The sequence below is a fragment of the Apteryx mantelli genome, chromosome 1, assembly GCF_036417845.1.
Source record: "Apteryx mantelli isolate bAptMan1 chromosome 1, bAptMan1.hap1, whole genome shotgun sequence".
Taxonomy (NCBI): Eukaryota; Metazoa; Chordata; class Aves; order Apterygiformes; family Apterygidae; genus Apteryx; species Apteryx mantelli.
This window is the reverse complement of record NC_089978.1, coordinates 169,304,630-169,331,572: the sequence shown is the minus strand read 5'-3', so window position 1 is coordinate 169,331,572 and position 26,943 is coordinate 169,304,630. Positions and strand designations below refer to the sequence as shown.

General features: G+C 36.4%; 1 protein-coding gene across 5 annotated transcripts in view; it reads left to right on the top strand.

Moving 5' to 3' along the window:
- The first annotated feature begins 72 nt into the window (after nt 1-72).
- The window catches only part of SCYL2 (SCY1 like pseudokinase 2), a 41,539-nt gene continuing 14,668 nt past the window's right edge, over nt 73-26,943 (top strand). For 3 of the 5 annotated variants that reach the window (XM_067311966.1, XM_067311950.1, XM_067311956.1), the window contains exons 1-10: nt 73-214; nt 4,042-4,194; nt 5,189-5,393; nt 12,661-12,818; nt 16,929-17,073; nt 18,135-18,284; nt 18,886-19,107; nt 19,997-20,113; nt 22,373-22,498; nt 23,951-24,127. In XM_067311966.1, the coding sequence (XP_067168067.1) occupies nt 5,205-5,393; nt 12,661-12,818; nt 16,929-17,073; nt 18,135-18,284; nt 18,886-19,107; nt 19,997-20,113; nt 22,373-22,498; nt 23,951-24,127 (1,284 nt within the window). In that variant the 5' untranslated portion in view covers nt 73-214; nt 4,042-4,194; nt 5,189-5,204. Of the gene's footprint in view, nt 215-4,041; nt 4,195-5,188; nt 5,394-12,660; nt 12,819-16,928; nt 17,074-18,134; nt 18,285-18,885; nt 19,108-19,996; nt 20,114-22,372; nt 22,499-23,950; nt 24,128-26,943 lie in introns of those variants that run through there. The other 2 variants (XM_067311972.1, XM_013947634.2) reach the window with 2 other exon arrangements.

The following is a 26,943-nucleotide window of genomic DNA, read 5'->3' as shown; positions in this document are numbered from 1 at the left end:
AGCACCGCTCCCTGCCCCGCCCCCGCGGCGGAAGCGAGGCGCGCGCAGGCGGCGGCCCGGCCCCGCCCGCCCGCCGCCGTCGCCGTCGCTGTCGCCATGGAGTAGCCCGAGCGGGACGGGGCTGAGTCGGGCCCGCAGCGAGACACAGAGCCGCGTGACAGGCGCCCGGCCGGGCCCACGGCGCCTCAGGCAGCGGGGCCCTGCCCCGACTCAGGTGAGCGGCGGCGGCGCCGCGCCGTGACCCCGCGCCCCGGGGCGGCAGCGGCTGCCCGGGGCCTAGTGCCGCGGCGCCCGGGCTCCGCGGCGGCTCCGGGCCCCGCGGCTGCGGCCTCGCGGCACCGCCGAGCCGGTGGCGGCGGGAGCCGCTGCCCGAGGCGGCGGATCGCCACCCTCCGCCCGCCCGGTGCCGCCTCCGACGGCGGCCGCAGCCTCCTGCCGCCCGGCTCGCGAAGCGGCAAGCGCCGGCGCCGGCCCTGAGGGCGGCGGGGCGGAGGGGGCCCGGGGGCCGCCGCCGGCGGGGCCTGCCCGGCGGAGCGGGGCAAGCCCCGGCCCGCCGGCAGGAGCGGTGAAGGCTTCGGCCGGGAGGGCTGGCCCGCAGGAGGCGGCCGGGGAGGTTCCGCAGTTTGGAGGTGGGTTTCTGCTGCCAGCGGGCGGCGAAGAGAGCCTCGCTCATAGATCTCCCTCCCTGAGGTGTTGTGAGGGTTTCAGTTGAGGCTCCGTACAGAAATTAAAAAAAACACACGAAGGTGACTTGCCCTGAGGGCAGCTACACCGCACACGGTAAATACATCACGGCATTTGCCCCTCACGTTGTTCTTATAGCAAATGCAAAACCTGAAGAACGTTTTCCTGAGGCTCGTTTGTGCTAGTGCCTGTCTTTTGTGGAATCACCATTTTTTGAGTCAGATCGATTGGATAATAGTTCGGGTTGGATGACATGAAGTAACCTTGCTACCCACTACCCTCTTTCAAGAAGGGATTCCCAGCTTGTCTTAGGGCAAAATTCTAGCAGAGTGCATGGTACGCTGCCAAGGCAGGACACCGAATGCAGCCATGTCAGTACATCAGATGAGGCTATGAATTAGTTCACCGATGAATTGATAGTTTTGAGTCACATAGTTGCTTTACAGAAGTGAGAATTGAAGAATGATAAGGAATCTTTGTTTTGGTTTTATTTTTATTTCAAAAATTGTAATGTTTTGCCTCATTTCTTAGTGCTGACTGTTGCTTAGTACCTGGTAAAATGGTTAGGTCCTCATCATGCTGACGTATTGTTGCTGATATACATCAGCATAAAGACTGTTGTTGATTGTTAGTGGACTTCATGAAAACAACATATTGATCATAAACCAGCTTTCTTTGTAGGATTCATTCTGGGTTTCATGTGCTTGGTATCTGTATCAACAATATTACACTTCAAGCAGGAAGAAAACAAAGTTCTTAAACATTTATTGCGTGTTCTGCATTGCTTGCCTGAACACTATTACTGTTAAGATCGTGTACTCTTCTCATTTATTACCTTTTAACTTAAAATGGAAATTTATTCTTCACTGTGGGTGACTGACATTACTTTATTGCCTTGTGCTTGTTAATTTCTCTATAAATAGTAATTCAGTCTTGAAAGAACTGAACAAACTGTTTTTCTTACAATTGAGAACTAAATTTGCATATTTTAAATATGGTTAATATCATCATAATTCATGGTATTATAGTTACCACTCAAAATAGAATGTTTTATTTTTCTCATTTCTTATGGATTTTCAAGGTATTGTTCCTGCTGACGCATATTGAGTTGTTACTGAAGCTGGTAACAACAAACATTTTCCTACAGCAAAAGAAAAAAGCTTTCTTAGCTTGTGGTCTAAACATTGACAGGAGGATTTATACAAGTGTATAGACACTGTTAGATAGACATAAACTTAGAAACCAAGCTGTTTATTGAGAAATAAGTCTCTCGGTACTCCTTTCCCTTAGCTGAATGAATCAGGAGCTTGCATACTGTCAGGCTGGAGAGGAACAGGTTGGACAGGGCCTACCAGGCATGCTTTTTAAATCCTAACCCATCTGACAGTGCAATGTTGTTAGCATTCTCACCTACTGTCTTTTCCAGCCTTTTCACTGCAGTTAGTCTGTCACCCACAGCAGAGGGCACTTATAATTTGATCAATAGCTACACCATTTTTACACTCTCCATATAGAGGAACTCTTCTTCAAACTTATACAAAGGAATTTGAACATGCATGGAAAGTTTTCTTTGTACTTCCTCCGCAATTAATTGGGTGAAGCGTCTCTCTAGTGTTGAGAATTGTAACAAAAGACTTTGTTGCATTGATACCAGAGAAGGAATGTTATTAATAGCTTTGATGTCTAGGAGTGAATAAAATGCAAGGCAAATAACAGGAGGTTTAAAAATGAATAAATCTGATTTGTTGTTATCTCAAACTCATAAGGATTGATTTTATAGTCCTTTAGCATATAGAGTTTGCCCCATGGAATAGCTGCAGAATAAAATCTCTGAGGGTTACAGCTGCCTATACCTCTTATTTAGAATACTCCAGGATGCTTATTTCTCCCTATTTATCAGATTAATGAAAAGTTTCTTCAGTTAGGGAATTTGGCCTATGTCTAGTAGCTGTTTGGTCTTGAGCAGCATGGTTAAGCGTTGCACATATTTTATCATAACAGTTCAGAAACTAAAATTAATACATTGTAATAAGGTGTCACATACTATAATAAAATTATTTAATACATGAATACCACATTTCTGTAATTCATTTCCATCTGTATTCTCAACAAAACAATACACAGCAACTAATACAAAATTTTTCTGAAGATTATCTCATTGTATTCGTACTCAGCTCCTCATATCTAAAGCTAAAGCTTCCAGTCCCCATAATTAAGACCCCCCTTCTTGAATGTGCTTGCAGTGATGTCTGGTTCTGATCCTGAGTAATCCTGTTGAAGCCATAACTACTATTTCTGATTTTAAAGTTGAACATTTGCAGGACTGAGATCACTTCAGCTGATATCTTTTTTTTTTTACAATTCCTTTTCTTTGGTCAACCAAAACTCCTAGTCTGGTTCTCAATTTAGTAATACAGACAGTTGTGTCACCCAGCTGACATGGAAATGGGAGAAATGTCTACAGAGACACAGCATTAGTGTATTTCTACATTTTGCTCTGGAGGAATGCTGAAGATAGTTTATCACTGCAACAGTAGTCAGGATAAAACAGCAGAGCTGTGTTGCTTCTAGCGCTATGCTAGAGTTTGCACAGGACTAGGACTTCTACACTGGAGTGAATTGTTCAGTAACTGACAAAATTTTAAAGGAAATTAGTTTGATAATGTTTAGTACTTCTCCTAGGAATCAAGTATATCTTTCCAATATAATCCTAATCAGATTTTTTTCTTATGTTGATTTCCGATGGAATCAGATCTGTTGTATCATGGGGAGAGAGTGTGTGTGTCCAAAGAACTCTTGAGTGCGTTTGATTTCAGTCTAGTCTGACAGAGGTATACAGCTGTCAAAAGTAAGTTCCTGCAGGTTTTGTGAGACCTGAGGAGCTGTGAAGAGGAAACAAACTCCATCTGTGTCTTCAATGTGGGAAAAGCTGTGGCATAAATGAATACTTCATTAGACACCAGAGAATCTATGTAGACCAGAAAAATACCTTATAAATGCCTGAACAGTGGGAAAAGGTTTAATTCTTACAAACAGGCACCTCATGTTAGATCAGAAGGATTTGGGAGCTCATTAGTCCCCGTGCTCACTGAACTACTTGTAAGTGCCTTCTGCTTCCTTTGTCCTTGTTGCCATCACTTGGAAACCCTCTTCTTTATCACAACGAAATCTTGTCTCTTCCATTTGGTTAATAGTGAGATTTTTTATCTTTCAAAGAAGTTACTTTGAATTACCTGGTGCACAAATTAGGTATCAGTGAATTAAATATGTGGCAAATTGAGGCTATAAATGAAAACAACATTTCCGCAGATCTCAGCATATTTGCTAATGTACTATCTTATGTTTATTTTACTCTAGGTTGAAGAAATTAATACTCTTCACACTTTATTTGAAAGAGCGTATGAAGAAATGTCTTTAAATATTGCTTTTGAATATACCACATAATTCTGATTCCAGAAAATCATTTCTTCTTGTATTCTCTCTTCATCTTTGCTCACTCCAATAAGGAAGGTGAGTATCTGTCTCTTTTTTCAGTATTTCTTTCTTGCCTCCATTCTTTCTTGCTTATCTAGTATCAGAGAGACAATAATACAAATGGGACTTATGCTGTAGAACTTTTGCCCAGCACTGCTTTCTTAGTCCCATAGGCAAATCAGATTTTTTGGAAGGAATTATGGGAACTTAGGAAACAATGGAAGTACACAGTACAAGGGAAGATGGACTAAATTGTAGGTCACAATCTTTTAGCTCTTAAATTTGTAAGGTGATGTAAAAATCGTGTACAATCTTGTTCTAAAATAAAGTGTATAAAGACAGTTTCATGTTCCCTTCCCTCACAGCAACTGATCAGCTCATTATTGCTTACATCAGACAAATAACACTGTCAGCAAGTCGGATGGGTAAAATAATTTTTAGCTTGCATCTTGACAGGTATAGTGTAAGAAAGAACATATTTTTTAATTGTCTTCTGTGTAATACACATCTGTTCTTTTGCTGGTCTGGGATCTTAAACAAACTTTTCCTTCCAAAAATGTATAGTTCTGTAAGTGCTGAAATTAATGGAGACTAGTTTCCTTCAGATATGACTCTCGTGGTTGACTAATTTTCTGATACACAAGGTGTGAGCCTTTCACTTCATGGGAGTAGTTTATAGGCTCTCTCCTTTATTCAATCATCTGTTTTTATGAATGGTTGACTCTTTCACTCCGTAATCTCTCTGTCAGATCTAATGAAGGTCAATGAACAGATTCAGAAGTTACCGAGGAGGTGGAGGAGCAAGGACGTGTAATTCCCAGCCATGCACGCACAAATATATATATGCAGTATGAGGAGATATAACCTCAAAGCCTTGGAAGAGTTGTACTTCAGTATTCTTTGTGTCAGCTACTCCTTTATCCTATCAGGTCCTTGGTTAGATGTCCTGTAACATAATAATTTTCAACATGTGTCATATGTTAACAGAATTTCTGAGAGGATTTTGAAGCTTTTTTTTTTGTCTTTGTAGATTAATACATTAGTGTATGCTTGACACAATGGAGTCCATGCTGAATAAATTAAAGAGTACTGTTACAAAGGTAACGGCTGATGTCACCAGTGCAGTCATGGGAAATCCTGTTACCAGGGAATTTGATGTTGGCCGACATATTGCCAGTGGTGGTAATGGACTTGCTTGGAAGATATTTAATGGAACTAAAAAATCAACAAAACAGGTGGGTTGTCAAGTTGAGACATAAGTTTATAAGCATTAGATATCATGCTGTTGTGCCACTTGCTAGGAAGCACTTAAAAACAAAATCCAATTGGGCAAACTAATGGTAAGGGCAGTATTATAAGTAAAATGAAATGAAGACACAAAAATTACTGAAATATAATGTTCTCAGCCCAGGTGATAGTCTTTTAAGCCTTTACTTTAAGCCTTCACTTCTAGAGAAAGAAGAGATTCTATGTTCATGGCATCCTATTCCTTCCAACCTCTCTGTTACAGCTGTTTCTGTGTAGAAGCAGATCAAGAATTATTCTGAGTTAAAACTGATCTGACAAGAAGAAAGAAATTTGTTTTAACTTGTATTAGTTTCCCAATTTGGGTTGCTTTGTAGCTTTTTTGGCAGTAGTACTGACTTTTTACAGTTTAAAATGATCACGATATCATTATTTGATCTCAACAAATGAGACAGTGTTATTTTTTTGCTCAACTACCACACAGAAATTGAGGGGTTACAAATGTTATTAGTCATGAGATACAGTAACAGAAATGCATGAGGGACAGAGGAGGCAGGTGTGGAGGACGAGTTCTGCGTTCCCTGTATTGGTTTCAGATCCATGTTGTTCCCTTTCAGAGCAATAACTCTGTTTCCTTAAATTGCTAGAGTTTAGAGCAGTGGTATACAAACTTTTGACTAACTTGAGGCCACATGTATAAATGGAGGTGGGATTATGACTTTGGAAAAAAGTTGGCCAGAAAAGGAGTTTGAGAGCTGCTGTTACAGAAAATGATTTTGTTGTAATGGATAAATGTGAAATGTCTTTTTTTCACCCTTGGAAAGGAAGTAGAATTTTCAGCAAGTAAATAGAAGAGTTAGTAAGTTATGTCCTTCAGTTAAACTTGCTGCTGAATGAGGTGACGTGGTGAATCAGCTTGCTACAGATGAAGAAAAAAGATGGATGCAAGGGAATAACTCTGGAAAACATTTACAGTCTGTCAGATGGTAGGAAAATACACTGTAGCAAATGGAGAAGAAATATACTAAGCAGGATAAATAATTTGTGGTGAATGTGTGATCTGGTTGCCTCAGAATCTGAAAAATGTTAAGCAAGTGCTTTTGCCATGTTTTCAAGCACCTGTCCAGCTGTTCTAGGACACTATATATCTAATATTTACTGAATTTGCCAAATGTACCAGTTAGATTTTTTTTTTTTTCCAAATCTAACCACACACAGCAGATACAACATTAAAAGTGTGGTAATTTTAATAGTTTATATACAATCTCTGTGCACAATAAGTAGTTGGCCTGTAGTAGGTATAGCTTTGAGGATCTGGAGAGTTGTAGGAAGAGTTTCTTTCCCTGTGGCTAATTGACACAGCGCATGTAACTTGTTTCCCCTCCATCATGTTTTTCAAGCTTTGAACGGGTGTTCTGACCACTGATTTTGCAGTATTTTGAGTTCAGGTGTTATCACATGTCAACCTGCATTATCTCTGTAAACCCTGACTAAAATCTGTGCATCTATGTGCAGTCATCAGTCTTTAGAAATACAGTGGCAGTTGTATTGCAGGGGATTTTGTTTGGCTGGTGGTTTCACATGCAATTACCATTCATTATTAATGTTGCCAGTTAGGTAACATCATGTCAACATTCAGTCTGACATTGCAAAAGAAAACTACCCAGCATGACAGGCAATCTGTGTTGTATTGTATTGCTCTATATCTGTTCTTTACCTCCTGAACATTGTTTGGCAACATGGAAATGGCTGGCTGTAATTTTCCAAGTGATATTAGTCACTTTTGTAAAGTGTTGTACACATTTCCTGTATTGCAGACATAGATATCTAATTTGAAGGTACAAGCGCTTAGCTTTTTTCTCTATAGTAAATGTATATTGTGCGTTCACATGTAGATTCCTTAGTCATTTATCAGACAAGCAGGTTGTAGGAGCTTTGTTGCAGATTCACTTCATAATAACACAAGTAGTAATTTAAATTCTTGTAGCCAGATATAATGGCTAAACTTTGAGTTTTAATATTGTGGCAGTGGAACTGATCTGAACTCTTTTGTTCCCAGGACAAATGGAAGTCAGCTTTCTTAGAGAAGTTGGTCAGCTGAAGTTAGGATTTCAGTTTTGGATTAATTTGGCTCTGATTTTAAGTCAATGGGCAGTTACAAAAATTTTGTCTCTAGTGATAGTAGACATGTATATTTTATTCCTCTTTTCAGAGTTCCACCTGGTTCATGCCTTCTTGTTTTTCCTCGCTTCCTGAAGGTTTGCACATTTTTTTTAATGTGTGTTGTCTTTTCTTGCTTACTTTCTAGGTGACTGAATAACAGCATATCAGATTGTGAGGAAATTATATGCACGGGTGCATATGATTGTATGCAAAAATATGGACCTGTGTGCATTTTTGATGCCTTATGATAGCTGATTTGCTGTTTGATTTGCTGATATGCTATTTTGTTTGTTTGAAAGATTTATGAATCTTTCTAGTTATACTTGTGTACATGAAGTAACATGTGACTTATTTTGCAGTGTGTAGTTCTGCCCATCTTAGATTTGTTTGCTTAGTCTTTATGCATTTATACTTTCCTTGACTATGGTGGCGCTTGTCCTCTTTTGTGTTCAGAAAGTGCAATTGTAAAGAAACAGGATAAGATCACTTAAGACTGTTCTTGTCAGCAGCTCAGTTGTAAAAACTAGCAGAATTAAGGAGATATTGGATTGCACTTCTGTAGTGTTACAGTCTCGTTTAGTTCATATTATGCTAGAACTTAATATATTAATAGTAGGTAAATCAGCTCTTTGTTGTTTTGGCTATTGTACATATAGTCTGTCTGAAATTAGTATTTCCTATTATGCAAGCTTTAAAGGCTAATTTGTTTCAAAACTGAAATGTTGTGTTATATACCTTAGGACTGAAATTAACAGATGGAAGGTAGGATTATAAAAAAAAAAGGCAAAATTCTGAAAAAAAAAACACAAAAAACTGGAGGAAAATCTTCTCTGGCAAAAGACCAGAGTGATACTGGAATGCTATCCAATATTTTAATTCAGAGAATATTTTGCTTTGCATAGTAGGAGGTTTTGGTAAAACATCATGTGTTTGCATATTGAGTTGTGTTTGATTGTTCTTAAAAAAAAAAAAAAAATGAGTGCATATGGGAAAAATAGATAACAAATATAAAAGACAAAACAAATATAAAGTTTCTAAAATCAAGCACTCTGACTGCTACCTTAAGATTTCCTTTGCTTTTATGTTTATGACATAGTCTTTAACAACTGGTCGCGTTTAATTTTTTTCCACAGGAGCACTACGTCTTTCAGTTTACAGGATAGATGGTGAATGGCAGTTACCCAATATATTGTGGATTTTTTTTTTCCTTATTGTTCTATTTTTAATCTCTGGCGTTATTACTCCACACTATTCAAAATGTGCTTGAAAATAGACCAGTTGGGCTTCTGTGATATTTATTGCTATAGTGCCTGAATGTTTTACAAGTATTTTTAAAATACTTCCTCAATATACATTGAGGTGGATAGGAAGAAATATTGCTATTATCATTACATTTTTACAACTTTCAGAGACTTTAACCTAAAAATATTTTCTATTTTGGTTTGCATCTTTACATCACACAAACCCAGTGTGTTCCTGCAGTTTTTGTATGGCTTACCTTTCTCGTGGTAGCAGGAGAGAAAGCATGGCATGACTTCCCTGGTCACCTTTTTCTGTTTAGGAGTAGAGGACATCAGGAGCTAGAATGGAAGTGATGGGGCACAGCTTGCTTATACGCACCAAGGATAAGTGTAGTATTTATATTTTCTGTTCCCTGGTCATGGCCCATGTTGACGGACATCAGCCGTATTTCTTTTTCCCTGACTGAGAGCAGAGTGGGACTTGTTTTTATATACACTTTTCACTATTTGCCTTCTTAAGGTTTGGGATTTTTTTTTTTTTTTTCCTAGCGGTGGTATTGGATGAGATGGGAGTAGTGTTTTTGCTGTCTCTTTGGTTTGTAAGGTGTTTGGCTGAGTAGGTAAGGAGATCTGGTTCAAGCTGTCAGTGTTAGCAAGTCTCCAGAACAGGTGTCCGTTTTGTAAGGAGCGCAGATCCCACATGAAGCAGGATTGGAAATGAGCTTGGAGGAAAACTGCCCAAAGAAACCAGGAAAAGGAAATTGGGCTGTTTAGTGATTAATACTGCAGGGAGACAAAACTTTTATAAAGGGGTGACATAGTGGATGCCAGGTCTTAAGGACAGTGGTCAACACCCATCCACTGAAATAGATGAGCACAAAGAGAACTGATATATACTTTTCTGTTCAGGGCCTGATGGTATTACAGATGGCTTAGTACAATTACAGCCTAACTAAACCGTGTCCCATGTCTTGCATGGTGTGGACAATTTTTACTCCTGTTTGCGCAGGTGCCAGCATTTCTATTAGTTGCATGCAAAGCATTTAGAATGACATTTAGTTGCTTGGTAAGAGGATTGGCAAATTTAAACACTGCTCTTTTCATTGATTCATGTTAAAAATTCTAAATTCTTGGCAGTAACTACAGATGATTTCTTTAACGACTTTATCTTGGTAAATATTATATGGTGCACATCATAGTATACAACTATCTCATCATCGTTACTGAGCTTTATTTTTCTGACATCTTTTTGAAATAAAGCACTGTTTAATTAAACATTTAAGAGGTGAGGCACAAGGTGTGGATTAACTTGTGTTTGTGACACAACTGAGGTTTAAACTTAGATCTCTTGACTGGCCAGTCTAGTGCCCTACGCACTTGTCGCTACTTCTTAACCTAATTTTGGTAGTGGAGCTACCAAAATTCTGTGTTGAAACAAGAGCATGTTGAACAAGGTGTTGAACAATTTACTTCCTATCACATCATGAATGGAAATTTTTATCTTTAAAGATAATGGTTGTTTTGTTCCTAATTTTTCACTTGCTTTGTTGAGAGCAGTTGTAATTTTTTATATTTCAGTCTCTGTATGCTAAATTTATTTTTATATTACAAAGCTGGAATTACGAGACAAGAATTTAAGTAACAAGTAGTTGTCTGCAGGAGGAAGCTACTTTTTTTTTTTTTTTCTCCTTTTCCAAACCTTTCAAACCTGTGAAATGAAAAATACAAAGCGGAAGCTCCCCTAGAGCTTTCTGTAACAAAGTATTAACTTTGTATAAATCTTTTCAGGCCTTCATCTTGGTTGGTTTCCACAAAGGTAATTACTTCCCCAGCAAATGGAATCCCTATGAGCCACAGTGAGCAGCCCTCCTTTTCAGGGCTGAATATCAGGATGTGCAAAACAGAAAAGGAGAAACAAGAATAATGTGTTCATAAACAAAATTTGACAGGGTTATTTGGTCCGTGCAGCAGAAAATCCTAAAAGCTTTTTAATGTTTCCAGGTGTGTTATATGGTTTTAGTAATTATTGTGCAATAGAGATGGTGTGTTCTAGGCCCCATATTTCAGCTATCTCTTGGTTCTTCTTCTGTACAAAAATTTCTGGTGACTTATGGAATTTAAAATGTTATATCGTTGATGTCAAATTCTGCATATAAAAATCGATGTTGGTTATGGTATTTAATAACCCATTTCAGAATGCCTTATTTAAGTTATTAATATCAGAACACATTTAACATTTTAATATGCACAAGCAGAGACTGTGATGGCTGTATGCTTTTTTCTTACATCAGAAGTGTTACGTGAAAATGAAGATATTGAAAGCAAATTGTCACACAGTTCAAATTAATTTTGATTCTTGAAACTCCACAATTATATTATAAATTGTATTTGCACCCGTAAAATCAATGTGACAGCAATCATTTTCACACCTTGAATACTTTTATAAAACTTCATATACAGATAAATATGTAAGCTAATTTTGGAGATGTAGAAGTTCTGTCAAACCTCAAACAACGCGTGCAGGACTGCAGCAAACACTGACAGAACTTATTTATAGCTATCATAAAATATTCAAAATGTGGTTGAAGTCCCAAATTATCTGATTTAATTATTCACATTCTGATACTTTTGACTTATCATTAAACAGAAATTCTTTCAGAAGTGCTGTATAAGTTTGAGATTTTGTTGTTGGCCACTTATTGCTGAATACATTCACACTTTGTACTGAAAAGTGTGTATTTTTAAAATAGTGGGTAAAACATGTATTTGCCACCCTCTGTGACTGTTTTCTTTGTGTCAGTGTTAATGTTTGCTCCATCACACTTAAAACTGGAACAGGGAGCTGACTTGTATACAAGCAGAAAAAAGGTAGTTAGTTGAGTTAGTTGTAGGCATTCACTTGCTGAAAAACATAAACCAATTTTTGTGTGTCGGAGTGAATTTCTTTTTTCTATAGCCAATTTGTGGATTTTTTTTAAATCAATAACATAAATATTCCTGGGAGATTTCAGTTAGAGTAACGGTTATAAAATGTGCCGTACAAGAGCATGGGTTTCCTCTTGGAACTGAAAACTGTGTACTGCCATATTATTGTCTACTAGTTTCCAACATTTTTATATATTATTATTCATAATCTTGTTGTAGAAATATAAGAAAGTCTCAGTTTTGTTTCGTGATAGAGTTTTAAATATCTTTTTTCTTCAGAGATAGAAGATGGTTAGCTTCCAGAAGTATCAGCTCCTTCACTAGTTTATTTTGGCTGATTTCTTTACGTCCTCCCTTGAAACAACTCCAATTGATTTCTCTTTCTTTAATGGCTTCCAAGATGCTGCTGTAATCTCATTGTTATTTCATATCCACTCTGTAATGTCTAAATTTCATATAAATTTCTCAATTTCCTCCCACTCCATTTGCAGAAGTTGATTGGAAATGCTATTTCCTCCAGGACTTCTTTTAACACGTTCCATCATATTAAAAAATATATATATTATTTTATCATGTGAACAGTCTGATCAGATTAATTGATTAGTCAGACACTGTTCTTTGACTATAAATTCTCTCTCATGAAAGTCTAGTTTAATATAGATTGTACAGGCTTGGAACAGAAGACTAAGACAGGGTCTAGTTTAATAAAGCACCATTTATACATATATTATATATATATGTTTAATGCTAAATGAATGCGTATATCCTCAGAATATTTTAATTGTTCATAGTTAACATAAATGCTCTCATTTGCCTAAAATCAAACTAATTTTTTTTTGGAGAAGTGTGCATCTGTGCGTATGTAACTGTGTATAGGCTTTGCTTTTTGGCATTGCTATACTGAGTAAATTTTGTTGCTTATTTCTAGGAAGTGGCTGTTTTTGTCTTTGATAAAAAGTTGATAGACAAGTTTCAAAAATTTGAAAAGGATCAGATTATTGATTCTTTAAAACGAGGTGTTCAACAGCTAACCAGGCTTCGACACCCTCGGCTACTTACTGTTCAACATCCATTAGAAGAATCCAGGTAAGTTGTAGTAAAATTGAGAACAGACATTCTTAATCATTGTTTTGTTAATGGATCTAAAATATCTGGAGCATTTAGCACATACATCTAATGAGGTTCAAGTTTACTGTTTTTGCTCACATGAGAATAGTATCCTTTCCACTATCAGGGTTTTTTTTTTGCAAGCTGTAGAATGCGTTCCTGGTGTAGATCTAATCCATAATGTATTGCATGGTCTTAGTCCAGGTGCAACTATAAGACTACACATCTCTTACAATATGAAAATTTGGTAGTTCAATTAATTTCACTTTTAAAGAACTCTCTTTCAAAGACAGATTGTTTTCTTTCAAAAGGTTGTTCATACATTTATTCCACTTATGAGATATATGTACTTCATGCTCCTGAGAATGGAGATTTTTGGTAAACCATGTCTATTGTGGCCACATAATGTGTTTTAAAGGTCCTCAAATGCCAAACAAGGGAGACAAAATGCAGTGTATTTTTGTAGTGCTTATTTGATTTATGTAAGATTGGTCACTAGGCACAATAGTGGGTTTTTCTTATGGATTTATTATTCAACTCTAGCAATGACAGCACAGCACTAAAATCAAACAAAATGTTTCATGTTGAAGCAGATATTTCTTGATCTTACTGAGGAAGGTCATGAAGGTTTTCAGGTTCTGCCTACAAAGTGGTGATTTTAAAAGGTAACCTAATCAATCTTTGCATACATTGCCTTTCAGAATTCTACATTTTTGGTTGATTCTGTTAATCTATATGTTTCCAAATGTACCTAAGATAGTTTTGTCTTGGTTTCTAGGAGCCAAAAATACTGTGAGAATACATCTGTCTGTGCCGTGCCTACTTTGGGAAAGATTTCTTTCATCAAATGACACTTGCTTATTCATATACCTCTCTCCTCCAGTTCTAAACACATTTTGCACTAACAAGGGTTCAAAGTTGTCATTAGCCCTTTGGTTCTGTGTACCCCTCACAAAAGCCTAAGGCAGAAAAGTTAGGTAATTGAAAACAGCTTTCAGTACAGTACAACAATAAATAACTATTACAGGCTAAATGGCCTAGAATCATCTTGATTTTAGCTTATGCTGGTGAGTCCCAGAATACATCCCAGGTTTCTTCCTAAAATTTCACAATATTTCAGTTGACTGAGCAACTTCATCTGTACCTATTTTACCCTAATTCTACTCTGCAGAAGAAGAGGCTAAGATTCATATCTTGGATTGTTAAGAAAGCTTTGGTGTTCTTTTTGCAAAGAATTTAAGCTTTTAAGTAAAATAAACACATTAGTTATGTCAGAGTTCTTGCTGACATGTTTTTAGTAAGGCCCTGTGCTTCGTTCTGATTGCTCCCCTTTCCATCCTCAGCACCCTCTCTGTAGGACCATCCCTCGCCCCAAGCCTATCCAGTGGCTTGCTGTGCCAGAAACGGCTGTAATGCTATTTGGGGAGTGCATAAAAGGAGGGTTTGGTCTGACTGTGTATCAGTGTGCAAGAGTGTTGTAAGATAGCTACATGTCTTTAGCATTTCTGAGGGTCTTTGCAAAATGCTTATCTCTTGAAGAAATCAGTCACGGGCTCCTTCTGGCTAGACTGTACCAATTTTTTTTTCTTTTTTTGTGTTTGTCTCCAAAATAATATACAATGGTGTTGAACTGCTTGCAAGTCACTAAAAACAGAATAAGTATCTAGGTGGTCGTGCAAAAGAAAGTGAAAAGTGCTCACCTGTGTGATAGATGAATTCTGTGGTTTCATTTGTGTATCTTCTACCACATGTTTTTCTTTCTCTTCTAATTTGGAGTCTTCCAAACTTTGCATTCGTCAGTGAGCTGGAGGAACCATTTAATGTTCTTTGGCCTTTTATTCCCTTTTTGTGGGGCAAAGGAATACCTGGTATGCCTGCCCAGCTGCAGTAGATATTACAGGCCATACCATTCTGACTCCAGTGTGTAGACACCTTTTCCACTATTAACAGAAATTTTCTACTCAAAATATTATAAATATGTTTTATATAAACATTCTATATGATTTATGCATATTATTTTGTATACATTTTACATGTAATAATATATGAAATGCATAAACACTTTGTATTTATACTAAATATTGACTATAAATATATCTATATGCACAGCTTGTCTTCAATTCCCTTAACAGCACAGATGAGTAATATTATTCTATATTTAACTTGTTATTGGAGAAAAGAATAAAAAGCCAAATCTATTCATAATGTCATTGCTACCTATTTAAAAAATGAGTAGTGTGAAGAGTCCCAAATATTTGATTTACTAGATGGTCCATCTGTTACAGTTTTTCCCAAAGCATATGCATTTTTTGCAACCACTTTTCTTTTTAACTTGTTTTCTTTTTATTATGTTACTCTGAATGTCATTTTGATGTTATTCAGGGAACTGTTAAAGATGCTGCGGTGTATGACTGACTCAGTTCCTCCAATGTTGATTTGCTTTAATTGGATTTGCCCCATCCTTCTGTTACTCTTGCTTGGATCTTTATTTAATTAGCTCCCAAAGTAAAAAACAACAAGCTCTTTTTCATACCCCACAACAACAGCGATCAGAGAATTTGTGTTTTGAAGACCAGTGATAGTTGTTTCCTAGGTGTTTTCTATCATCTATGCCTTAACTATAGCTAAATCTATAAGCTCCGTGGTAAAGTTAAAGTAGAATTAACAAATGAAAGACTGTCATTCTGTGCTCTGATTCTTCCTTGCGATTAGTACAAAACTGAATTTTATAGGCATAGGTCTATTAATAAAAACATGGAAGAGGTGGAGTCAATAAAATGGTAGGGAGGAAGCCAAGCAGAAGTTTGCTAGGTTGGCTGACATTTATGAATCAACAGATTTTAATTTTCAGTTGTTTTTCCTTCAGAAAGGCAGTTGATAAAATTAAAGTTGTCTCTCTTAATTTGGGTGAGTAATAAGAAGCTTACATGTTTCATCAGCTTTTTTTTTTTTTAGTTCAAAGAACAGGCTTGTTAATTAGTGAGATATATAAAAACTAAGTGATAGATTTATGCTGAGGTGTGTCTTCTGTGGTATTTTTAAGGAACGAGTGAAAAGTTAGGCATCTGTCTTTTTGCCTATAACTTCATTATTCAGAAATATACCCATATTACTGTTATTAGGTGTCAGTTTTCCATGTTCCTACAGGGGAATGTTTTAGTGTTCTCATATGAAATATTCATTCTTAAACCAGGTATGTGTGCTGTCATCCATGTAATGCTTTCTTCAAAAAAGCCCTTTGAAACATTTGAGATGTGAGGTGCAGTGACGGTCTAGGGCCTTCAGTGCTGTGCAGACCAGTTTGAAGGATGTGGATGTAAGGAATGGCTCTGTCTGTGCGACATGAAATTTGTAGCACTGAGACATATATTTTTTTCAGGACTTGAAGATTTGAAATTTTGAAGTTTTTTTTTTTTTTTTCTGTACAATCAGTCTGCTGTATGTTTGGAGGTTTGGTTTACTTACACTTTTCAAACGTTAATAAAAAAAGCCATAAAACAAGACCTATTCTTTTTGAGGAAGAAGACAGCAGTTAAAAAAAAAAAAAGTTACTTCCATAGGCAAATTGCAGTTCATACAACAACTATATTCATTTATGTGCCTCTTGTTCTTTCATTTGCAAAATAAAGGAATATTCGGATACTAACTTACATTTTATTAGTTAGACATATTATGTCTAACACAGTAAATGTTGATTCAGTTTTAGCCACAGCTAAAAGCCTGATCCTACAAGTTATAATGATAGTAAGAATTATATGTTTGATATTACTGGCTCAGGACAAGAATAATGTTGTTTTGTAAAAATTTTTAATGAAGCATTATGTGCATCATTAGTGATGTGAATTTTAGAGAATGAAATAACCTACTCAAGCTGATTTCTATATTCTAAGATTGTTTATTTCAGATATCTATAGATCGAATATAATAATACTTATTATAATTATACAAAACATGACATATAACATGTTCTTAGGTAACACCAAGTGTACTGGCCTTGTCTAATATGACATCTCTATGGCTCTTCATTGACAATCAAGAGATTTATTGTATTTATTTACGAGCAATGTTTTTTATCTGTCTCCTCTATAGAGATTGCCTGGCATTTTGTACAGAACCAGTCTGTGCAAGTTTAGCTAATGTTCTTGGCAGCTGGGACAACCTACCTTCTCCTTTACCATCCGACATTAAAGAATACAAACTTTATGATGTGGAGACCAAATATGGCTTGCTTCAGGTATTGCACAGTTGTCCTTACAATTTTCATGTGCTTTTAGTGTTAATCATAGTTTTACAAAGTTTGTCCTGTCTGCCTATAGTAAATGAAATTATTATGAGGTGAGAGATGACAGTGCTCTGATCATTGAACTATAAGAAAGGATGACTATTGGGTACTCTAAGTTGCTATTTTTGCTTATTTTGACATGGAAAATAAGAAAATAAATTAATTCTTTTATTCTATATAAATGAATTCTGTATAAAAAGAATTGTTACATTTCACCCATCCCTTATTTCTTCTTCCTTTCTAACAAGAGTAAAGATATCTCCTTCTCTCTAGAGCTTGTTGTTTCTTTACTTCTTTTAATCTTGAAGTTGATGGCAAACTTCAACATGCTCTTTTCTTTTTCCTTCTCATTCATTCCCATAAATACCATGCACAGAATGTAGGCCCTGTTTCCTTTTTATTTTTTCAAAGTGGATTCTTTTCCTCATCTTTACTTTCTAGCTTCCTTTTACTACTTCCACTGCTCTTCCGCATAATTGGAAAGCCTTCTTGTTGCCTTCCTCCTTGCTTGTAAATGTGCAGTGATGCAGAGGTCTCTGCTTCCTCCTTTATCTTAGTCCCCACTTCATTTTTTGAAAAGACCAGAACTATCTTGTTTTTGATTTACTCTTTATGTAAAAACAAACAGTATATGGCCTGTGCTACAGCTACTGTCACTCCCATTTGTGAGTCATTTCTGTACTTTACCCTCCAGGGAGAGGAACAATAACTCTCTGATTTTATTTGGTGAATATTTTATTCATCTTTGGAAAACTTTTTTTTTTCTTATGCTATGATAGCTAATCTGCATTGGTAATCTTATCTGCTGATTACCCACCTTTATATAATTTCCTTCATACATAATTTTTAAGACATAGTCTAAAATTGATGATGAAGAATTGCTTCTTAGCTAACTTTTCTATTTAACCATGACCACAGGAAAAAAGGCTGTAATGGTAACAGAAATTTTGTAAATGTCTGATGGCATGTTTAGGGAAAGAGTTAACCTGAAAGAATAATTTTTTTATTAACAGGTTTCTGAAGGTCTGTCCTTTTTGCATAGCAGTGTGAAAATGGTCCATGGGAATATTACACCTGAGAATATAATTCTAAATAAAAGTGGAGCATGGAAAATTATGGGCTTTGATTTTTGTATCCAGTCAACAAATCCATCTGAACAGGAGGTAATAGATCTTTATATTTGTCTTCTTGAAATTTCAAATTCAGATCCTTGTCTGAAACTGGTTTCATGAACTTCAGTTTCAAGACAGAATCATTTATTTAATGATTACCTCTGTATTTTCTGGCAGGAAGGATGTTGAAGTGCTACTTTTGGTCATTACAAAAAATGAGCCAGAGCTGACTCAGTAGACTTAAAATAGACTAGTGATAATTTCAGGCAGATACAGAAGCCTGGGCCAGTTCTTCTGCTCACCTGCATGTTGGCTGATATGCACAGCTCCCTGGTTTAGTCTCTTCCATCCCCTCAGTGCCTTGTTGCTAACTCCTAAAGGGAATGCCTATCATAACTCATGTTTCCCTCTTACAGCAGAGTATTTTAACATTTACATTACAGTTCTCAATTTTAATAAACAGGCTTAACTGCATGAGCTAATTAATCTATGCTACAGACAGAGATTCTTCCAGTTTTGCCTTATTCCATTTCCATTTCAGTCATAATTGAGTTTGAGTGGATTGATTATTTTTTGCTGCCTGAGTCTCTTATTTGAATTGTTCTTTAAAAATCCCTAATCAGTGTGCTTTCTTTTACTGTTCTCTTTGTAGCCAAAATTCCCTTGTAAAGAATGGGATCCAAACTTGCCGTCCTTGTGTCTTCCAAATCCTGAATATCTGGCACCAGAATATATTCTCTCTGTGAGCTGTGAGACAGCCAGTGATATGTACTCTCTAGGAGCTGTTATGTATGCAGTATTTAATAAAGGGAAACCAATTTTTGAGGTCAACAAGCAGGATATTTATAAAAGTTTTAGCAGACAACTGGATCAGGTATTTGCTCTATTTGTAAATGTTCTACATTGATTTTTCATATTTAAAAAGTAGTTGGTTTAAAATAGGTTTAAATTTTTAGAGCACAGTGTCAGTGCTCCAACATAAACAATCCTATAATGATAACTTACCATGCATGCTGTCTTTATAATAAGAAAAAAATAAATGCTAGCAAAATAAGGGAAATAAGAATATGTATAGAGGAAGTTATGTGTACCAACTTTATCAGCTATGAAGTTGATTTCTCACCTAGTTTCCTTGTACCCCTGTGGAATGCTGTGCACATGGGATAAATACGTTATCTGTGAGTAGGACAAACAGCATCAGACACAAGGCAATGAATGACCAATGTAAGACTGGAGGAGATTGCAGAGATTAAAGTGATTCAATCACTGACATTGTGAATGTTATCCCCCTAGCTAGCAGTAAGTTATTTCATGTTCTTTGTGGACTATGAATATTAACAGAAGAGAGTTACTTGAAACAGCTGACATCATGTACATTTGTGTGCAAGTTTCCTTCATTGTAACTTCTTAGGGTGTCCATTGCCTTAATCACATATACTGCATTTTCATGTGTATAACTGACATCTCAGTTATAACCTGTACCTCTTTTAAAAAAAAGTTTCCCGTGTTCTCCAAAAACCTGAACACAATTAGAAGTTGGGAGTAGGGGGATGTGACCAGAAGCAGGTATTCTGTTGGGGGACAGAGGGAAGACTATGAGGGACCAGAAGCAAGTGGGTTATAAATGGGGAGAAGGGAGGGATATTAAAGGTGTGGGTTGGGAAGCCATCAAGAAGACAAAGTATAGCCCTAATATATATTGGAAATAGTTATATGCAGGATTTTCTGACTTCATGGTGCATGTGCTTAAATTACTTATGCAGCTGAGCCGTTTAAGCTCCAGTACTCTTCAGAATATACCGGAAGAGGTGCGTGAACATGTAAAGCTACTCTTAAATGTAGCTCCAGCAGTAAGACCAGACGCAGATCAAATGACTAAGGTCAGTTCATGGAAAATACAGTAGCTATAGGAAAGAGGGAAGTAGTGTTTGATTTGTAGAAACAATAGAGCTATTTTTAATTTTTTTCCTGTTAATCCTTTTAGTTGAAATGTAAATATGTTTCGAACTTCTTTGGAAATAATGATGTTAGCTGATGTCAAAAGTTGTTGTCCTTGCGTTGACCTTTATTCTATTAATATGAAGAAGGGTGTGCTGAAACAGAGTTTAGAACGGTCACAACGCAAAAGTATTTTGTTGCTTTCCAATACAGTTGGAGTATTTTCTGCACTACATTTTTATACAATTCACTCTTTAAACCTGTATTGGAAGGATATTAAAGCCATGAAATGACAAAGGTCAACATATGTAAAGATGACTTTTGGCTTATTGTTTTCGGTATATTCTTAAATATGCAGAAGAATAACTTAAAATATATTTGGAGCATACTTGTCATAATGAAGCCAAAATTAATTGCAAATAGTAAATTTAAGTTTTAATTTGACTAACTCTTCCTCCACTTTCCTATTTGAAAGTAGAACTTAAAAGCATGATCCTTCTTTTGTCTTATATCTTGTTTTCTCATAGCTGATAGTATTTCAGGTTCCTGCTTATAGACTTGCTTAGCTAAGAATTTTCTTCTTTTCCTGTCATATAAAAAGATTATATACAGAGAGAGAAATCAGTATCTTAGCAGTTGGAAGAAATAGTGAGTGTAGAAGGGAGGGAGTACAGGTAATGATTTTGCTAACGTATATTCTGGAAGATGGGAAGTGGGGAAATCAGCAAATGTTACTCAGATGTCAGCTCACTTGTCTGAGGGATTACAACAACCAAAAGTGGAAAGAGTTGTATATTAACCACTATTGTTACATAAAGATCAGGTTAATCTCTTTAGACTGAATTGTAGGGTAGAGATATTTGAATTTGCTTGAGTACTAAAAGTAGTCTGTCAAGGCCAGCATGACATAAGCTAATATGGAGCTTAACATGGGCAAATTTACCTTGCTAGTTTTAACTAGAGTGAATTAGCCTATGTAGAATTCCATGCTGTCATGGTTAGACTCCTTTTGGTATGTGATCTAGAATATAGAATTAAGTAGATTCTGTTAATAGATTAACAGAAGAAGAAGAAGAATAGATCTTAATAGATTCTGTTCTTCTATATTGCCCTACGCCAGCCCACCTCTCTTTCTGCCTGATAGCAGAGCTTCTTTATGTTTTTATATCTTTGCTCTTTGCACAAGTTTTTCAACTGGAAACAAGTGTGGTCTGAGACCATGCTCTGTCTCTAACCATTGCAAGTCCATGAGGTTTGATATATCCCTCCTTCAAATGGAGAATGAGAAAAAAGGAGGAATCTTACCCATGCAAGCTGTCAAATGTAAAACTTCATTCCAGTCTACGTAGGTCTGAGATAGACGCTCTTCTGTTCTTTGCTTTCAACTGCTAACTGAAAGCTGAATAAGCAAGGGATTTTAGATAAATAGTCTTGGCATCAACATGCATATTTAGCAATCCTTCATCAAATCATTGATGAAAGATTGCTAAATCCATCAGTATTACTCCATCAGTATTACTATGATACACCACTGCTATAGATGAACCCCTGGTGTTTTATTCATGGCATGTTTATAAACCCAGTCTAGGTATACATTGTTACACAATACTTAAGCCCTGTGCCATCTTTGCTGCCAACTGGTGATGCAGCTGAAGTACAGTAATGCAAACACGGGTCAATAAATGAAATATATTATATACATGTGGGCCTGCAAACCTGAACATTGGAGAGAAATTTGTATAATTACCCATTTAATTGCATGCTTGTTGATTCATTATAAGCTTCCAGGAATGGTAACCAGATATGGATGTCCTAGCAGGCAATCCTTTTTTGGAATATTAAGTAGTGTAATTATTCTTAGGAGAACTTTTAGTCAAGATTTCTACTTTTAATTTTTTTTTTGTGGACAAAAACATTATTTCATATAAAATAAGTTAACATAGATGAACATAACGTGTATTATTATGTACTTCTATAAATACTAGGAAAATTAGCTGTCTTAATAATCAACCTTTATCTGTGAGTATTATACTACTTAGTGTGTAAAAATGTACTTTTATGACCGTTAGTTGCAGCCACTTCAATGTATAGGTTTGCTATAGTGCATTGAAAAGGTACATAGATGATTATACATATGGAATCTTTGTAACGGCATTAGTGTTGTCTTCCTCCAAATCACAAGCTTTTAATCTTATTTTTAGATACCATTCTTCGATGATGTGGGAGCAATGACACTTCAGTATTTTGACTCTTTATTTCAAAGGGATAACCTTCAGAAGTCACAGTTTTTTAAAGGGCTACCAAAGGTTCTGCCAAAACTACCTAAGGTACTTCTCTACTGTTGTATGGAAGTAGTGAGTTAAAAATACATAAACATCTTTTAACATTCTTAATCTGGGACTGCTGGACTCTATGTAACATGGTTCCATAAAAGACTGCTATGAGATTGTCAGAGCAGAGTAGCAGGAAGAGGAGATATGAAAATAATTTATGTGGAAATACCCCTCCGCTATCAGTAATTCTGGAAACAGAAAATGGCAACTTGTGCTATCAGTATATGAGAGGAACCATCATTAGCCATGTCCTCTTATAGTTCATCCCACTTTGAATGGGAGATTTCTTCTCCCCACTTACAAGTTTTCTCCCTTTGTTTACAGATCTTGTCATAGCTCTTTGAAGTCATCCTGTCCAACCTTTTCTCCCAATCTGTTATAAGATTGCCTCAACTCTTTTCGTAGCCAGGCAGTACTGTAATGTTGAGTGATGCAAAGTTTCCTTCCCTCAATGGATAAAGCACTTGGTTGTGTTAGCAGTGCCCAGAGATCTTAAAGGGAAATGTCTGTCATTTGAGATTTCTTCTGTGTAGTGCTAGACACTGTCTAGACCAAATCCTTTCCTTTTGTGGTATTCTCTAATTTATATAAGGCATAATGCACATGTGATGGAAAAATAATACTAATTTACTGTATAATAGAATAGCTGATTTTCTGAATTATTACATTAAATTTTTTTATTTTTATACAAATTTTAGTTTGAACTGCACAGTGTTGAACTGCATATTTATTATTGTCTCCTTTTTAATTTAGTAGTTTTTTTCTCTTGATTGAAAGCTGTTGATGCTTTGATGTTGGGCATAGATGGGATTTATTTCACCCAACTTTAGACAGCCACAAACTGACCTAATCATCTTTAGGGCATTGTTTTTTTCTGTTTTAGAAGCATATAGTATGAGGAGATGGATTGTGCCCTTGAAGTGTGTGTTTCTCTTCATTGTCTTTAAAAACATTTAAGGATGCCTAACTGGGATGTAGACATCCACAGTGTATATATATGCATTTAGTCAGCTGAATCCCATATGGGGAATTTACAAGGAGTTTACAGTGAGGTATAGTAGGATTGTGTGTTCATTTAGTGAGTGATAGGGTACTTCAAAACTTCTGATGATGAATGTTTTTAGGTTGTTTTTAAAGAAAATGTATACAATGAGATTTTCATAATTCATATATGTGACATAAAATTCTATTTTTTGTACAGTTAATAGCCTTTATTGGCCTTCACAGTTGCTGTAGTCCAGTTGTGTTTGGATGCTAATAAACAAAAGTAAGCAAAGTAATGCGGTGTGTATTGTCTTGAGTATACTGTGAAAACAAGAGTTCAATATTGCAAATTGTTTGCTTTTTTGTTTTAGTATCAGGTTATCACTAAAGCTGTTGAGCTGACTTGATAATAACTTAATGCAGTGCAGTACAATATGATACATCTTTGTTTTTGTCTCCTAGCGTGTTATAATTCAGCGAATTTTGCCTTGCTTGACCTCTGAGTTTGTGAATCCTGATATGGTGCCCTTTGTCTTGCCTAACGTTCTCCTGATTGCTGAGGAGTGCACCAAAGAAGAATATATCAGGCTCATTCTGCCTGATCTTGGTCCTGTTTTTAAGCAGCAAGAACCGATACAGGTATGTTAATTTTGTTCAGATGACAATTTTTACCTTCAGTGGTTTTTCTCTGAAAAATCACTGGTTGGTCTAGTTTCCTTTTTCAACTTTGTTCACACTGTCCACCATGAAACCAACCTGTTCTGTAGTTGTCCAAGCAGTGGGCTTTAAATCATACAAAGCAGGTTTTTCCAGCAATTTCGCTGAGCCCTTCCCCCTGCTATTTTAGTTGTTTTTCTGGAGCTTTAATTGCATTTATAGATGAGAATAGATTAGCAAAAGGAAACATTTAATTTATCACTCAGCTCTATCTTTGGTCAGTTGTAAAAGGTATGTTTGTAAGCATTTTATCACTCATCTAGCCCATCTGAGCAGGACTGTACAGTACAATTTTTGCATATATTGTACCACTAACTAAACCTGTGATTTTTCTTTTTTTTTCTTTTTTTATCCAGATTGTTAACACGGGGATCTTGGGGTGGAAAAGTTGTCACTCTGACACTCTCTTAAAAGTATCTTGTTTATTCATGATAATAAAATAGTGTTTATTTGAGGGCTATGCAAATTTGTGAAAATTTTTCATTTTATTTGACAAACGTACTGTGATAGTGTCAGTAAAATACCTTTTTTTCTGTTGTTTACATACATAGAAGCAGTAAGGCACTATTTTTACTGTAAAGGAGAAAAGCATTTTCATCCTTTTGTCAACACCATATGCATGACAGTTCTTGAGGATTTTGTCACTAAACTAGGCATCATGCCTCACCAGATAACAAGGCAGCTATGCATTGCTTCTGGCTCACTTTGTTTCACTGCAGACTGCTGTTATTTTTCTGCAGAGAACTTAAAGGGCAAGATAAACACTGCAGAGAACAAGTGCAGTTTTTATTTCTGGGTTTCAGCAAACCACATCAGAGAACTCTCAGTATCCTGGGGGAGGAGGGAGGGAGGGAGGGAACACCTGTATTTGCAGATTCCTTACAATATTAGAGTTAATGTTTTTTACTTTTTGTGCACCAGAGTTTTATGTTAGCTTAGTGTTTGTCTTGAAAAAAATAATCATAAAAAGGTGCTCACTGACAAAAAGCTGATAAACATCTTATGTACTGTTGCATCCTAAGAGATGACACTATGTTTTGCTACTTTTAACAGCAGATTTGTAAGATAGTCTTCACTCCAAACACCTTGAGACTCCTTTGTCTCAAGGCTATATCTAGAGCATAGCGGGCCCAAAAGCTGTTTTATTTCTTAAGAAATGAGGAAAGCAAAGTATAGACTTGGGGTTAGCTTGTAAAGAAAGAGCTTTGTGAAGTTTCTGTGCAATAAAGTACGATGTGGTTTTGCAGCTTTCCAGATATTATGTATTAAATTCCCATGTTGACATTTTTGATGCACATTAAGTACTAGCTGGCTTATTCCACTTTTATTTTTATGGGCTTTTCAGTATGGCAAAGTTTGTCTAAGTAATCTAGGGCAGGTTTCCAAAGTTGGTATTCCAGATTAATTCAGAAAAAAAAAATAGAGAGATTAAGAGTGCCAGATGACAGACTTCCAGCTCTGACTGGTAACAATCGGATGCACAATCTGTCTTTGTGCAAGGCAAAAACTTCCAGTCCCTGTGTGTTTGTAACTCATGGTGGGGTGGTGGAGGGCAGTGCGTCAACGTTTCTTCCAAACACACTCTCATGATGTTTTAACGTTGTGCCAGGCCTCTTGCTTGGCATTTGTAATCTGTACATCCACCAAAGCCTACTGATACTTGAGTTAGGAAGCAAATGTATCAGAGGGAGGCAGCTGTAATTCATTATGAAGAAATTGTTATCCAGTGTTGACAATGTCTTTGTATAAGGCAGATTATACTATGAAAATGGAATATTTAACTTCTCATTCACATCATGCTTTTGGAGTTAGCATGAAGTAACTGGTGTACTATAAATTAGCATCCTAGCTTATTCTGAAATAACTTCCCCATGTAGACAAACCCTTAATTTATACGTAGGGATATTCATAAGGAGTTAGCATGTGATGTACTGTAAATTCATATTCTAATTCGGTACGCCAGAGTGTAGCTTAACAAGTATTGGGCTCTATGCTAATGAATGAAATAAATCTTCGGTATTATTGTTTATAGTGCAACTGCTGCTGCTGCTTATGTTTTTATAGGTGGTGTCTTTGTTACTGTGTGTCATCTTAGTTTTTACTTAAATGGATAAAAATTGTCAAAAATTTTGCTAGAACACAAAAAAAAAGAGTTCACCAGAACAGCATAAATTACATTCTAGTTAAGGATACAGGTGGTGAGAGATAATAAAAACAATTCTGATTTACATTATCTTATTTGAAAAGAATTTACAGCCAGAGTAGTGGAAAACAGCTGAATAGTTCTATGAAAACTAAATGATTATTCAGTACTGTTTAGTTTACCAGTGGTCTGCTGAAACAGCTGCTTCTTATTTTTAGCAAAGCTTTTCTAGTTGTTGAATAACAAAATTCATTCATCTCTTTTTTCAAATTTGCAAAAACAATCAAACAATCCTTCTCTCCCAAAACTGTTTGGCTAACAGAACATAGAAATTACAGGGTTGCTAGAAAAGAGTGTTTGTAGTACAAGTAGTTATTTTAAGTTTTGAAAGGCCATGTTTAGGACAAATAAAATCTGAATTTAAAACTGGTCTGGTCCATCTCACCCTAGTTTTGCCAGAGTTCAGGGTATTGCAGGGAATGAATGAATGAATGAATGAATGAGAGACTGAGTGTGTGCATGTGTGTGCGCACATGTGTGGATAGATTACATAATTATAAATATACAACAAGATACCCCACATTAACTACCACTT